Raw genomic sequence first — 16,351 nt, forward strand, 5'->3', positions numbered from 1 at the left:
TAGACTACGTCGAAGTTGTAACCAGTTTATGATCCGATTATTTTGAGTTGCCTACATCAGCTATACGGAAATAGGGGTTTTGTAACCTTTTTCATTTTGTTAGTTTATAACGTTGCTAGCTATAATACTATAAAATTACGCAGTCATTTTGGTGGTTACAATACTAAAGCATTGTGAGGTTCTTTTTTATCTAGTCGTATATAATGTACGGTCCGCAATGAATTTTTTTTTGTATTTTCCACGTAGTTTCCCTTCGCTCAACGGGTAGTGCGACGTGTTAGTGTTTCGATCCGCTGGGTTTCTTGACGTTTGTGATAGTTTTTAAAGTGAATAATGTGATTGTGTAGTTCGTTATGGCCTATAAATACCGTGAAGATTTAGTTGGCAAACGATTTCTCTCTGTGAGTGGTGTGACGAAAATTAACGTGAATAAAGTTTCCGAATGGGGTTGGAAAGCTGGTGTTATCAGGGCAGCTTCACTGAAAGATAACAAGAATAAGGAACTTCAGGTAAAATTTCGACTCTATAGAAGGAATTGACGTAATTTATTAAGAGTTTAATTCATACATCATATAAATGAACACTTATTTAGCTTATATCAATTATAAAACAAATAGCGACCCTGTAAGTCGGATAGCGGTCCTGTAAGCCGGGCGGAGGGAGTATACATAGATAGATATGTTATCTTAACCTATAATTCGCAGAAATTTGTTTAATTTGTTCATACTTCTGTAAGTAACAGTAAGTGATGATAGGTGAGGATGGTGCGATGTCAGTTACAATTCACCAGCCTTCTTCCATTACCACAATGTTTTCCGGGAGGAACGGCGTGGATATCGACCTAATGAGTATATTAATTGCTAGCAAAAGGATCGCCACCCCACTACTAACAGTGTAGAATTAAATAACAAACGCAATTGAAAAAAGAATTTTAATGTTTGATAATGGAACGGTTACTATATCTTTGCAGAGAGGATTATTAGTAATGGAAATTCGTAATACCAATAATAGCAATAGGTATAGCCTCTGGAAGCCATCGTCTGATGCCTAATGGATTTCTCAGGGGGAAAGGTATTGTTAGTAATGAGATTTAACAGCCCCATTTCTAGGAATACTTCCTATTAGGTCGACCTCCACGCGGTTTCCCCTGGAAACCATAGTGGTTAATTGTTGTTCAATTTGGTCACAATAGCCAACGGACCTGCCTTCATTCTCACCTGTCACCTTTCACTGGCACTCCACCAGCTTATAGCGCAGGCGGGGTTACCATTTCATCTTTACCCATTAAAAAATTCATTAATTACGATTGGTCAACTGACCCAACTTTGTCCTCACTTATCATCCCTCACAAGTGCAGCCGTCAGCATATATCGATAGACCAGGCGGGTTACCGTTTTATTATCATTTACGCTGGCGGAATACCAATAAGGAATAGTAGGTGAGAATGAAATCAGGCAAATTGATCTATTGTAATAATTTAGACACGCTGGCTTCCAGGAGTGACTGTGTGGAGGTCGCCCTGATAGGATATATTGCTAGCAATGGGACAGCTAATCCTTATTACTAATAACCCTCTCCTTCTGGAAAGATGGAGATAGGTAGAAACTATACCTACCTAGTTTAATCAATTAGCTGTAGGTATTATTGGCTACACTCCACATTCCCACTGGTTCGCGAAGCCAAACTTTGGAATAAATATGATTTCAATGTCGCGGCACTCGTGGCTTTTGCCCAACTTCTTTACATGTAAATTGTATACGTAGGTGCTTATATCTATGTATGTAGGCATATTATATATCCCTTATTTTATATCCTCCCGTAACCGGCGAGCGTGTATGAAAAGATTGATGAATGTGGAAGAAGCGAAAGAGGTTTGTTTGAATCGAAGCATTTGGCGTTTCATTGTTTCTGCCTACCCTAATGGGAGACAGGCGTGACAGATATTTATGTATGTATATATCCTTTATGTACCTATCTTTTTTTTAATGATGAATATGGAATGGTAATTCCATCTGCGCTATCAGTGTACGCTGGCGGGGCACTAGTGAGGTATAATACATGAGGATAAAGCAGGTCAGTTAGTCCATCGTTATGAATTCATCAAAAATTAATTTCGATTGTTTCAAGGGGGAACCGCGTGGAGATCGACTTGTTAGGGTATAATGCTAGCAGTGGGCCTGATAGTGTCTCATTACTAAACATTTTTCCCCCGGTACCTATCTATTGATTGCTAATAGTTAAATAAAACTGTTTAATTTTCTTTGAGCTCCGTTTCGTGGAAGGGTCACATAAGGGTTTTAAAAGCCTGCGCAGATGACGATTTGTTCACGAACAATCGCTGCCAAATTTTATTTATAGAAGTTGCGTTTGTCAATACCATTACATCCTACAATTATTTCCATTGTGACAAATTCGTCAGGTTTTTTAATGCGTGGGAATGGTATAGTAACTCCACCTGCGCTATTGGTATACGCTGGCAGGGCACTAATAAAGGATGATAGGTGAGGATGAAAGCAGGCCCATCGTGACAAATTCAACAAGAATTAACTACGATGATTTCCTGGGGAATCCACGTGGATTTCGATTTAATAAGGTATATTGCTAGTAACAAGAGCTTTTAGACACCCATTTTATAAACATATACTAACAATCCCTTTCTCCCCATCGCCAATGGAATAGAAACCCCGCCTGGGCTATCGGTTTACACTGGTCACGAGTGAGGGAAGATAGATGAGGATGAAATAGGTTAGTTGGCACACCGTGACGAATTCAACTATTATTAACTATGATAGTTTTCAGGGGGACAATGTGGAGGTCGACCTAACAGAATACAAAGAATAAACAGCAAATTTTTGTTCTTAAGCTTTCTGTGAAGTAAATTAATTTTCTAAACTAGAATTCATTGATGTAATATAATAGAATCCGAGTAATTATGTAATATACCTATTGAATAATGAACCAAGTATGTGTCATGTTATTCTCTAATAAATTTTGTTGTACGGATGACTAACGGCGGGGGAAGGACTAGAAGGGAGGAGGTAAAGGCCCCCGGACAGTTAGAAAGGGCTCGTAGCCTGGGACCTATTTACAAACCCCATACCCTAGAATTATGAAATTCGGCATCAGTTAGCTGGAGTTATGTCGTGTTCCCGTTTATAAGGTCACCGCTTAATGAAAGACAAGAGTCTAAAATTTTAATTAATAATAATATTTAACATTAATTTCGCTTTACAAAATAATGTTAAAAGGTAATAAGTTTCGGTTAGATAAAATATTAAAATCCTTGTAATTTAAATTTTCCTTATCATAGAGTTTCTTTTTTGATTCCTAGTCCGTAAAAATTGATTGATTTTTGTATTTGGCCAAGTACTTACGATCAATTCTTTATTTTACCTTTTAAATTTGTGTTTTTTAAAAAGACATACTTACTTTTTAAACCGTTTACAAAAGAGCTTTACTTTTTTTTGTGTAAGTATATTAATATATATAGTAGCAGTAACAGTAAATCATTTCATATAACAACGATATATATAAATACACATATATACACATATTTTATAACACTACATTTTATATTATTCGTAAACTACACAAAAAGTTATGGATTAATCCAAAAAATAAAAAAAAGCATTTTAAAATGCTTTTTTTTTTTTTTTTTGTAAACCTCTTTAATATTTATATATATATATATATATATATATATATATATATATATATATATATATATATATATATATATATATATATATATATATATATATATATATATATTCTTAGAAGATTTTAATTGTAATTTATTATTACGGCTGACGAATATTCTGTCAGCTTTTCAGTTTCTTCAGAAAAAATTGTATCTAGTATCTACTAACTGACCTTTAAATTTCCAGTTTCACATTCTTGATTAAAAATTATTGTTGAATATTCAAATGACGAAGCCGTGCCTGCCTCGAAATGCCACAAATATTTTTTTGCTTTTAAAGTTATTATTGCGCTTTATACATTGTGACTGGTTTTTTTTTATTAAATTATTATTAAGAAAGAACGAAAAAAAAAAATTGGTGTCTCCACTATACAAAACCAGTTTACATGCTAAAACAAAGGCAAAGTATTACGATATTATACCTAAAGAATGAATATCCCTAAGTAATTCCCGCAGTAATAAAGTTTACTGTTATGTCTTTTATTGTTATTTTATATAGATTTTTTTTCTGTATTTTGTATTTGGGTTTAATGGTATATAGAGGCATAATCAAGAATTGCGACATATGTAGTGTGCTATGGATATCACAGTATATTTATCCAGTGAAGCCCTTCATGTGTATATTAAGTATGTGCAATGTTTGTCGTTTCCCATCAAATTTGTCAATCCATTTCATAAAGGAAATACTGTATATTATATATATTTTGCCAGTGTACTATTTTCCTTAGTCTTGTTAGATATATCCGTGTAATCAATCTAGCAGCGAAATTTTAAGTTTCTAAATCCAATAAATAGTTTTTGCTGTCCATTGATAGATTAGTCAAGTCGCAAGACATTTGCCTTAGATTGGAGATTTATATCTGGTTGTGATTAGGTATAAAGTGAACAAGCCGTATGCACATGGCAGTGAGGTCGTCGACCCCGCTCTCACCGCGTTCGATGCACCGACTGCCGCTGTACGCATCGTTTCCAGGGTTGCCAGATTCGATTTTTAATATCTTCCTAAACTGTATTTTTCGTTAAAATTATACAAGCACTAAAATTAAAATCTAAATTACCTAATTTTCCGTGAAAATTTTTTCCCCCGAAAATTTCTCCAAACTATTCTATTTTTCTAAGAGATAAATTTTTACCCGGAATTGTGGAAAAATACTATTTTTTTTTTAAATTAGACCCAATAATATTTCCTTTGTAATAAGAGTGGGTCAAAACTATCTAAAACTATTAAAAACTTCAAATCGATAGCATTAATAGTTGCTGATGTTACAGTTCTGTGACTGCCACAAACGGACGAAGTCGAACCATTAGGGTTCATTTGTGCTATTTTGTGCGGAACTCTAAAGTTTAAAAAACATAACGTGAACGTATAATTTTAATGCAGGCAATAAAGACAAGAAAGTACCTACTACATAACAGGCCCTTTTGTGCGCTACGCTACTTTCTCTTTCTTCTTTTGTATATTTATGACTCGCTATTGTTAGAAACCACGAGTTGGTACGGCCGCATATAGATTTATAAATTAGATTTATTCGAATAAATTTAATTACCTAGATATTATTTACAAATATAAAGGTATTTGTTTTAATCAATTTTTATCAAATAAATCATTAATTTAATATCTTATTTTATAGATAGATATTTTTCTAGTATTCTATACACATTTAACCAATTCTCTTTCTTTGGTTTCATGTTATTTTCAAATATGATGCCATGTGATATGTATATAGGATTCTACAATATCGTCGAATAATTAAGTTGTGTAAGTTAACAAAACTTCAATATTAATTAATTCAAACGAAGCAGTTAGTTGGGCTCGTTTGTAAGTGGGTGCCTTTGACATTCATTATTTCATTTATTGATTCAAATATTTTTTTCTTATTCTTATTATCTGTAGATTTGTTCAAGATATTGTGTATAAAATACAACAGAATTAAATTGAATTTTTATGTTATATTATTAATTTCAATTCTTATTTTAAGTTCGTCATCATCATTTTAGCCATACAGTATAAACTACTCCATAAGCTTTCATAGTGGATAATTTTAAGCTTTCTACATCCTTTGTGGCACAAGGATAAAGAAACAAACAGACACGAGAAATTTTGTCTTAAATAAAAAAGAAGTCATTTTAGCCTCTATAGCATACGGTGTTTTATTATTAACATTTCGTTTTCTTTTAGAACATAAATATTCCGAAGTGTCATTCTACAAAACAGGTGTGGACATATTTTAAAAACCTGTTATTGGTATTACCTACTATAGTGACATACACCGCGCGATTTGACAGTGTTTTGTTCGACTACAAAAAAAAAGAATATTTTTCAATTTAACTTTTTTTCTATATATTCACAATTTTTTAACCGATTTACATTATTATTTCTAATCGAAATTGTTTACTGTTTTAGCTTCATTTTCTAATTACTAATATTAGAAATATTGAAATAGTATTTTAGCAATTAATTTGCAATTAAATACTGGGCACATGTCACTTCCCATTAAAGGACATCACTACTACACCTACTATTATGAAGTTAACCAGGCGACTTGGTATAGGGGTAGGGTTTTATCTCGAATTTTTCTTTTTTTTGCACTGATTATTTGATTAGAATTATTTTGTTTAATTCCGTTAACATTAGTATGTGTGTGACTGCTAACACTTGAAGATTGACCACCACTATTACTATCAGAACTTCCACAATGCTCCCGATTTCATTAATGGAAATTATGGAAGGACGTGATCAAAATCTGTCGTCTACTCTGAGCCGGTCTGTGTGAACAATTACTTAGTTGTCTCTTACAACATTGTAGGGATGAAAGGAGTGGTGTCATGATACGAGATCTTTACATAACATTAAAATGATTTCTCAGATCTACCCGAGCGAGTTACGTAAATATCTATAATTGTTTAGTTTTACATTACCATTTACTTACATAATGAACGTACCAGTATCATTATCACAATGGCCTTGTCTCATCATTTAGGGTCGCGTAGTATATTTCCCCTTCCCTATCAGCCATCGTCTCTGTCTTCAATTTCCTCCTACGCATGTCATTTTTCACACAATTTTCATCTATTTATTCGTCGGGTTTCCTTTCGCTTTGAGCTCCGTATCTAAAGAAACACGGTAAATAAAACAATGAACTTGTCTACAAAGACGCTTTTTTTTAATTTTCCTGCGTACTAAATTACATAATAAATTATTGACGTAATGGAAAGTGTTTTATATGTTGATTTAAGTACTAAGTTATGATATTATCACGCAAAATTATTTTGATTGCGGCTAACTAAGAACTGGTATCTCGGGTGCATTGTATTATATTTTAGCTCATCTTTAATTTAATCCAAGTTTCATTAAAAAATATTATACCTGCATAAGTCAGCGGCGAGAGCTTAGACTATAATTATCAGGTCTACAAAACTGTATTATTATAGATATATTATATTAAATTCAGTGGCAATATAAAAGCAAGTAGATACTTTGCTATGTAGATACTTTCACTTGAAATTCTAAAGACAAATTTAGTTTGGAGGTTTTCCAATTTTACAGTTAATTGGGGTTGATAATCTACTAGTAATTAGTCGTCAGTTCGTCGGGTTGTCAGTATTGTAACTATTATAAATTAGCTACACAATTTCCACTGTCTAGTTACGTCACCGTTCACGCGATACAAATTATGTTCATAATTTACATAATAAATAATTCAAATATTCGAACACTTGACTATTTAGATTAATCAGTTCTCTAATTTATTAGCTGTATTTAAATTAAAATTAGAACATCAATTAAGTTTTTATATGTATTAAATAAGTAGTTCCTTACTACTTCGTACGCATGAATTTCAGAAACAGATATCGAATTAAATAGACCACTTTATGATGACGTATCAAGTTAAAACATACACTAGATTTTAAGTTAGACCTTTAGGAACACAACTGTGAAAACCGCATCTAATTTGTTGTAGTAGTTTTTGTGTAATTCCGGAATAAACATATAGGCAGATAAAATTTGTAAAAAAGATCCCTTATATAAATTTTTCTTAAACATCTCCCACGTATAGAAATGGTTACATTATATTTTTATTATATGAGTAAGATATACATAAACTATTAACATTGTAGGTAGGTACCTACATCAACAGTAACTGTACTTAAACAAATAAGTATATTTTGTATATTTTAAGTAGTCTTTTCTTTATAATAAGTAGCTTTTTTCCACAAAGAAAAATGTCATTTTTTCCTATTGATTTCGAAACGATTTACAATTGGTAAAATAATTCCATAACATAGCCACGAAAAATAAATGAATCGCGAACTGAGAACGAACACTTTGTAACAAATACTAAAAAAATAATTAACATTAAATTATATACCTACAAATGGATCACGGAACTGTAGACGCTAGGATCAAAATACCTGCAAAACATTTAAAATCGAAAGACACGACAAAGGCAATTCATAGTGCGATGCGCTGCGCGCCGCGTGCCTGCATCGCCCGCCTATAAATAGCCGACATATCTTTGTACCATTGCAACGGTGTGCTCTCCCACCGAGTGAGAAACGCCAGATCAACTTCCACAAAAGCATACCTTACTAACTATAATGTATATACGGTACTTATATCTACGTAATTTATTTATATTACCTCTACATTTCGCTTCAAATTGATACGTGCTTTGGATATCAAATGCTAACACTATTTTATATTTTTTTATGCAGTTTTTAATGCGATACAAATCGCGGTCTGTGTCATGAAAAGTGTTATCCTTCGTCTAAAAACATGAATCAGTTCATGTACATAGAAAAATATACAGTAATGCCTTTGGAGAACGCCCCATGCGTTGTCTTTCCTGGAGAGTAAGGTATTTGTCCTCTGTAACTTATAACTTCACTCCCAAACTCACTGTTCAAATCGAAATACAACCATACAAGTACAACTGTTGGCAGAAATGCAAGTGGTACAGAGATAGGTTTAGTCCTATTGTCTATTATTTATATTTTTGTAATAAGATTCTAAAATTAATATACAATAATTTTAATAGTGTTACATATTTGCCAATATAAACTTTTATCTTTAGTATCACGATTCTTCATTTCAAGATTGCGTCAATATTTACTTGAACAATCAAGATTAACAAATCATAATATTATCGTATTTTGTGTATGTACGTACATATGATTGCCAATACAGTATAGATAACTTATTGAACCGAATAGATAAAATAATTGTGCATTTCATCATATTCATAAACACCTGAATTGTTACAACTACGAGTAGTTACGTACTATATTTATTTTAAAATATTACTGTGGAATATATTTTGTTCTACCCTCATAGAGTGTAATCTAAATCATTAATGCCCTTCTAAGGGATTGTTTTACTAATGAAACTGATCATTTTTCCCTAAGGAAACTGTCGATATAAATAAATTTGTATCTTATACTAACATTGCATGTCCTGCAGTTAATATAGAAAGTTCTAAATTTTTGCTTAAAATTAATTGTACTTTTATTGGTAGTAGACTTTTAAGATAGCTATCAATTATGATTACTAAACATACTTTAACTTTTAAACAACAGTTAAAACGAGCCGTTGGTAGAACAGATGTCTAATATTAATAGGTTATTTGTATAATACATAGAAATATAGAACTCTGAGACTGGTTCGGTACAAACTTTATTAGCTCTTTGTCTAGACTAGAATGAAACAGATATAGCGTAATATCCTGGTAACAGAAAAGATGGTAGAATATAGCACAATAAACTGGCTTTTCGTTTGAAATAAATATTGTTATTAGTACTTTCTTCATAAAGTTTATCAACAAAACTAATTTATTATAAATATTTATTTAAAATTGTCTTTGATATTCTTAATTTACTATTAAAAAACTATAAAATTTAAAATAATATTACGGCAAATTCACTCATCGTCATATATATCATAGATCTTCATTTCTGGAATAGAATTTTTAAAGATATTTTCTATCCATAAATTGTATGGTGTATGAGGTGAAGTACCTTATAGTAAAGTAATTAATATTTTTACAATTTTACTAGCTGTACTCTGTAGCTTTGAGTATTCTAAGTTTACTCAGAATATGGTCTAAAAATAAAATTTCTATGTTTAAGCACTGAATGAGTAAAAATCCAAATATTTTTTTAACATACTTATACATTTATAATTTTTATAGGATAAGTAGTAATAATAATTATCTCTATTCATTATTTTTGTGCATAGTTTTTAATTATGGAGACACGGAGTCTCTTTTTTAGTATAATTACTTCTCTGTGTATAATCTAATTTACCTAATACAAAACATTTGATATGGACTTCACTTTTTGTAGTTACCAATATAAAAATAGCAATGGCTCGGTCATCAGTGTCATCCAGCTGATGTCACTCATAGTTGTGCAAGTGCTCTGCACCGCAAACATCGCAGGGCCATAGCGGAAAGTAGGTCGGTGGAGAGTGGAGGGAGCCCTTTGGCTACTCATGAACAGAGTGTGCACGGCCAATACAAGAGAAAGCGGACTTATCTCTTAAAATTTTTGTTGGCACTTTTCTATAGATTTTAGGTGTTAGTTTTTATGATAGTTTTATTAGATGTGATAAAAACTTATAAAAATATAAGAAGAGTCGACATAAATGATAGTATTATATATCTTATCATAGTAAATATAAAGGTTCTCGGGTTTATCAAAAGTAATAATGACCCTTATATCTACTCGAATTTAACATTACTAGTGCCTTTTTCAACGCAATATATATATGTACTGATTGTCATTTTTATTGTATAATTTTGTATTATATTTTTGCCACTAGAATTTTATTTATACGAGTTGATAAATTTAAAGGTTCGATCTGATTTACGAGTGTTTAGTATTAAAAGTTTTAACAATATTTTACGATAATTCATTTCTTACTCGGCAATTGTTGTTGCGAGCAATTTTATTGTAACTTCTCGAGTTGTGTTATGTATTAATTCTTTAATTAACAAAAATACTGTCTTTGCCATTAGAATTTTATTAAAGTAGACAAATCATTACACGGATAATTTACTTCCAATGACGTATTTGTAATTTATTCAACATAATTTATGATTGCATTTCACAAAATATCGACTTCAATTGTGGAAAAACAAGTTATCTTGATTTAAAAACTAAACCAATAAACTGATTTTGATAAAATTTCTATGAAACTAATCTATATGTATATCCTTGCAAATAAAAAAGAATTTTGAAAATCGGTTTATAACTGACATAGTTATGAGGTAACGAACAAAAGAAAAATACAACCGAATTGAGAATTTCCTTTTTTATGAAGTCGGTTGTAAATTTTAAGATGAAAGGTAATATAACAGTTCTGCTTCATAATTAGACGTGGAAGTGAAAACATCCCAGCAATAGCGTGGGACGCTTTCCAACTGCCCTGTAACCAGTTTATCTAGAACTCAACAAACAACATAGAATCTATACGGTACGTAAAACTAAATATTTTCTTTGAAGATTTTTATAGTAATGAACAAATATCTTTTTTGCCAATTAGATGCAATAATTTTTTTTATGCAACTTAGGATGGCAAATAAGCTGACGGCCTACCTGATGGAAAGTGGCCGTCGCCACATAACAGAGTATACTGTTTTCCCCGTGATACGCCCCATGCGTTGCCATTTTTGGGGACTCAGGTGTTATTCCTCTGTACCCAGTAAATTAAAAGCAAAAACATGGTACATTGAAAGCAGATCCGTTCAAATTACAATCCTATTAAAACGCTTATAAATCATATTAATACGGTTAGTTTTAGCTTATCAAAAATATTTGGAAGAGAATTTTACTTGTGTTCGTTTAGATAGCAAAATAAGCAAATATAACTAATGTTGGATAAAACAAAAACGAAGAATAGCTATGAATTTCATTTCATATATGTTATATACAATTATATAGGTATATATGTATACAAGATAGCATAAATCGTGATAACTGTGACATTGAAAAAAATTCGTTGAAATTAAAATACTTTAAGTAGGTACGGTAAAATACAATAGGTATTTTATTATTATCATCGATTTCGGCATTGTTTTCGGTTAAGAATTTTTGGCTCAATTGCCTACTTATGGAAACGATGGAATATGTTTTAAAAGATCAGTTTAAAAGAAAGAAATCTTATTATGGAAACCATATAGCTAAACAATATCGGAGCGAAGATATTTGAATTAAAATTTTACTAATATACATATTTAAAGTAGTACTTCAAAGTACGAGTACTGATCGGCACAAAAAATAAATGACTACTGATCCATACAAACTTATCCATATTCCTTTGTAAATCAGAATTTGCAAGTTTCATAGAGTCTCTAGTAGTCTAGTAGATACACAAATATGTAACGACTAAGTGTATGAGTAGTGCTTCAATAGATGCCATTGTGATGTGACAACATTGACTGAACTTATAAGGCTGGTAGGTACTTCGACCTCGTAATGGCCCTTCGCAACCTGTTCGGGCCCCGTTTCTCAGTGCCATCGACGAATATAACAAACCAGTTCTTGTCTTATTGACATGTTGCAATTGTGCTCAAATAAAACGGAGCTATGTTGGCGCTCTCGAAGATAGCTTATCTTTATTACGCAATAAAGTGTTCTATCTTTCATGGAAGATGTGTTGGTAACGGTTATAAGTTAGCTGTATTTCATGGTGTTATCTCCTTGAATTTGGTTAAAACCACCTGATATATCTAAGGTATCTACTCTTGACTGGTTCGAGTATCCAATTTCAATCGAATTCGTTACATATATTTCAGATACTTCGCTAATTTGTCTGAAAATATAAGTCTGATCTATTTTATACAGGGGTTACCGGTAATGTTTTATAACCTCACATCGTTCAAAATAGTTAACTTGAAAGTATAATTGGTACTAGTATTCATTGTCCTTGATTCTGATATTTTACATTACTTTTTATGTATTTTTATTATATATATTATATTCATCTGTAATAAAATAAAATTAATATGACATCAATAAAGGAGGAAAGCCTGACAAGTGCAAAAAAAAAACCTTGAAATCGCATAACATACAAAGGATACAGGCGAATTGATTGGCGGAGGTTTCGGCTTTTTGAAGTCACTGAAAACTCAATAAATTATCTGAAAGCGTTATTCACATCTCTTCTTTTGTCTTGGATTAGCGTCGTTAGTAACCTTCCCATAAATTTATTAGGGAGAAAAATTGCCTTTTTCCATTTACTTACTTTTATAAGATCACTGCATAAGGTGTGTTTCGATATGCAATTATCTCACTATTTGTCTATGTGACTTATTTCCATTTATAACTTACTAATCCTCGTACCTTATAGCCCACAAGATTTTGAAATTTTGTTATTCCAATTTTAATTGCCTTATCTATTTACCAGAGAGAGACTTTGTACAAAAGTCGATTGCTTGGGTACCTCTGTCCCATTCGTGTATCAACCATGAAGCAGTTGTGTTTGCATGGCTGTGTTTCGGTTTGAAGGGTGGTATATAGCGTGAATTTACTGGGTACAGAGGAATAACACCTAAGTCCTCAGGAATGACAACGCATGGGGGGTATTATGGGCGAAACAGTATACTCTATTATGTCCATGATACTGCTCATGTCTATAGGCGACGGTTATCACTTTCCATCAGGTGGGCCCTCAGCTGTTTGCCATTCTAAGTTGTATAAAAAAAATCTATCAAGATAAGGCAATTAAAATCTATTAAGGTCTACCAAGACCATAGAAATATCAATATAGTGACAGGCAATATTTTCTTTTAATATTATTGGGAGCGGCAAACAAGTCGACAGGAGTGATAACTTACAAAAAGGCATATAGTCGTCTCCAACAAATATCAACTATAGATAGTTACAGAATGAATATGTCTCTATTGGCATCGAAGAAATCGTTGCCTCTCTTGAGAATTCAGATAGAAGAGATTTTGTTTATCGTAAAAAATATTGCTAATGTAATTCTGAACCATCTTAGGTAATTTTGACTATGTATAAGAATATCCTGCTTTATCATATGGAAAAGTGTAATGTCATGGAACATCGATGAACGTAAATTGTTATATTGTAAGTATGTAAGCAAAAAATAAAGGAATTTCGTCTTTTTATACACTTAATAATTTGTTGTTGTCAAAGAAAGTTTTAACCTGATTTCTAGTGTTTCCAGATGTTTTTTTACTATTAATGTTGTTATACAACTCACGTCGCATAGAGCTGTTACTATCTGCCTATATCTAAGTATCTATTGTTATGTGATTGGAATCACTAAGAGTTTCATTGTTGTTCAACAAGCAGGCATAATTGTTACATTATGATATAAGTAGTTCCTGCAACAATAATAGCATATTGTTGCTATATAGTAGAAAATTACTATATCAAAGGTCTTTGTAAACTTAATGGATTCATAATTAAAATAAGTACAGTAATTGACGTTTGCAAAGGGTTTCTATGAGTGGAAAAAATATTTGGAAACTTCATTTGGAATCCAATGAACGAGGAGGATTGGAAATATCTTACAATAAAATTGCAAGTGACCTAAATACCTCAACCAAAGACCGATGCTTACTCAGTTATGCTGCCAAATTAAACTGTACGAAACTGCGTTATCTGCGCTATAAAGAACATGAGCAAATGATTTACGAGCATGTGTATAGACAAAGACATTATTTTTTCTCCAAATTACTTTTAAGCTTAAGTTTTAGCATTAGATTATTTTTATAATAGTCAGTGATGAATGCATCTTAACTTATAATGTTACACGTCCATAAAACCATAGATTTGTAGTTCAGGAATCTGTAGTTGTTGACGTGAAGTAGGAAGACTGGGTCCGTAGCACGCGACTTAAGGTAACGGAGCGTGTCGCGAGAAATTAACTGTTATTTATACCAACGTGGGACGTTAAAACAACCTGTTACAACATTGACGAAAGTATTTCGGATTATACCGTCGATCGTAGCTATCAATAATTCCTTTCACGAATTCTTTTCGCCAATTTTTAAGGTACTTAACCTCTGGTACGTCTTATTGATAACACTCTTTAATTTGTTAATTATTTTACAATTCTAAAAATCTAATATAGATTATGTACGATATTTGTGAATAAAAAAAATCTCAGATTTATTTATTTTAATCAAAATAAAGATATGGAATAGTTAATAATTTTCTCCTCTCTCTTATCTTTCTTTCTCTTCTCATAAAACAGTACCGAACATTTTAAATGCGAATGCAGATAAACGATTAAATTAATAATATCAATACATCATAGTTATATATATATATATATATCATAATCTTATTTATAGTTGAATCATAAAAACTGATGATGCTTAAGAATTTCTGAAACATTCGATTATGACTTTGGTCCTTGTGTACGTTTTAATCCGTAGATCTACTCCTACAGCAGCAGTGGGTCTACGGATCAGTGAATTAAAATAAAAAAGTAATAGTTAGAGATAAGTTTTCAAATGAAAAAGAAAAAAGGAATGTAACTAAATAGTAGTAAATAGTAGTCTGAGGTAAATACTTAAATACTCAAGTTAATACACTGTGTGTGATAGAGAAATTTGTAATGTAATTCCAATTATTTATGGAAATCCAAAAGGTATTGCTTGATCTGTGCGATAATAAAATTTGATTCTCTATAGTTTTATTATTAGCACAGACTACAATAATATTTTCAGATACAGTATTGTTTTCCCCATAATGTAGTACCATGTCCAGCCATGACCGGAGGCCTTGGTCGGTGAGCGGTCCAGACTTGAAGGCTCATTTCAAAGGTTTCTCGCGAGGCGTATTTCACAATAAAACGTCTGCGTTTTTAAATTGCTACAAATTTACTCCGAGATGCAATTTGTGGTACAACATAATTTATAATAATTTATTTCAATCTAAACATTGTGTATTGCATAGTGTGTTTAGATAAAATTGTTTTGTTATGACTATTTTTTTACTACTTGGACAATTGCAAAGATGCTGACTGATCAACTAATGGAAAACTCGTTATTAAATCTTAAGGAAAATGTATGATAAATTTCTTTTTGTTTAAGTATTTTACTTCTAAATCCAGCAAAATTTTAGGTTTTTTCATAAGAATAAACCATAAAATTCGCATTTTTGGGGAGATTTAGCGATTTAGATTTATTTTTAAACCCTGTATAATCGAGGTATTATTATAATATCTTCGGTCTATTTTCTCCTATGCTAAAATTATATATATGTAAAAATATGTAATAATTATCACAATATTGTACACCGCTCTACCCGCTGATATTGATGCTTCTTTCCACTTTGGGTTTGCTGGAAGAAAACTATTAGAGTTAAGCTCGCTTTTGTACATTTGATTACCTCCGTCATATTCTTATAACTGGTGTGTACAATAAAGAGTAACATAATATATTTTTTTTATACATACTCGTATTATAAAAAAAAAACGCATAATCATATTGTATAATAGATAAATAGTCCATGGCTTGTCCCTGGTTAACAGAGGGGTATTATGTCCTTCACAGAAAAAAGTACCTGGTCTGCGTAGAGTGTTAATATAAATCGTTTTAACGAACAAAAGTTATTTAACCGACAGTTAAAAAACATCTTGGTAACATTTTACATTGACGATATAATTTTTATAGT

The 16,351-nt window shown here is 31.6% G+C and overlaps 1 protein-coding gene across 1 annotated transcript in view; it reads left to right on the forward strand.

Annotated features, from left to right (window-relative positions):
• The first annotated feature begins 247 nt into the window (after positions 1-247).
• LOC113509845 (uncharacterized) overlaps positions 248-16,351 on the forward strand; it is a 230,012-nt gene continuing 213,908 nt past the window's right edge. The window contains exon 1 of the mRNA XM_052899220.1: positions 248-509. Within this exon, the coding sequence (XP_052755180.1) occupies positions 354-509 (156 nt within the window). The 5' untranslated portion in view covers positions 248-353. The remainder of the gene's footprint in view (positions 510-16,351) is intronic.

This window comes from Galleria mellonella, unplaced genomic scaffold (genome assembly GCF_026898425.1).
Source record: "Galleria mellonella isolate WM207_F2 unplaced genomic scaffold, CSIRO_AGI_GalMel_v1 utg57, whole genome shotgun sequence".
In the NCBI taxonomy this organism is placed as follows: Eukaryota; Metazoa; Arthropoda; class Insecta; order Lepidoptera; family Pyralidae; genus Galleria; species Galleria mellonella.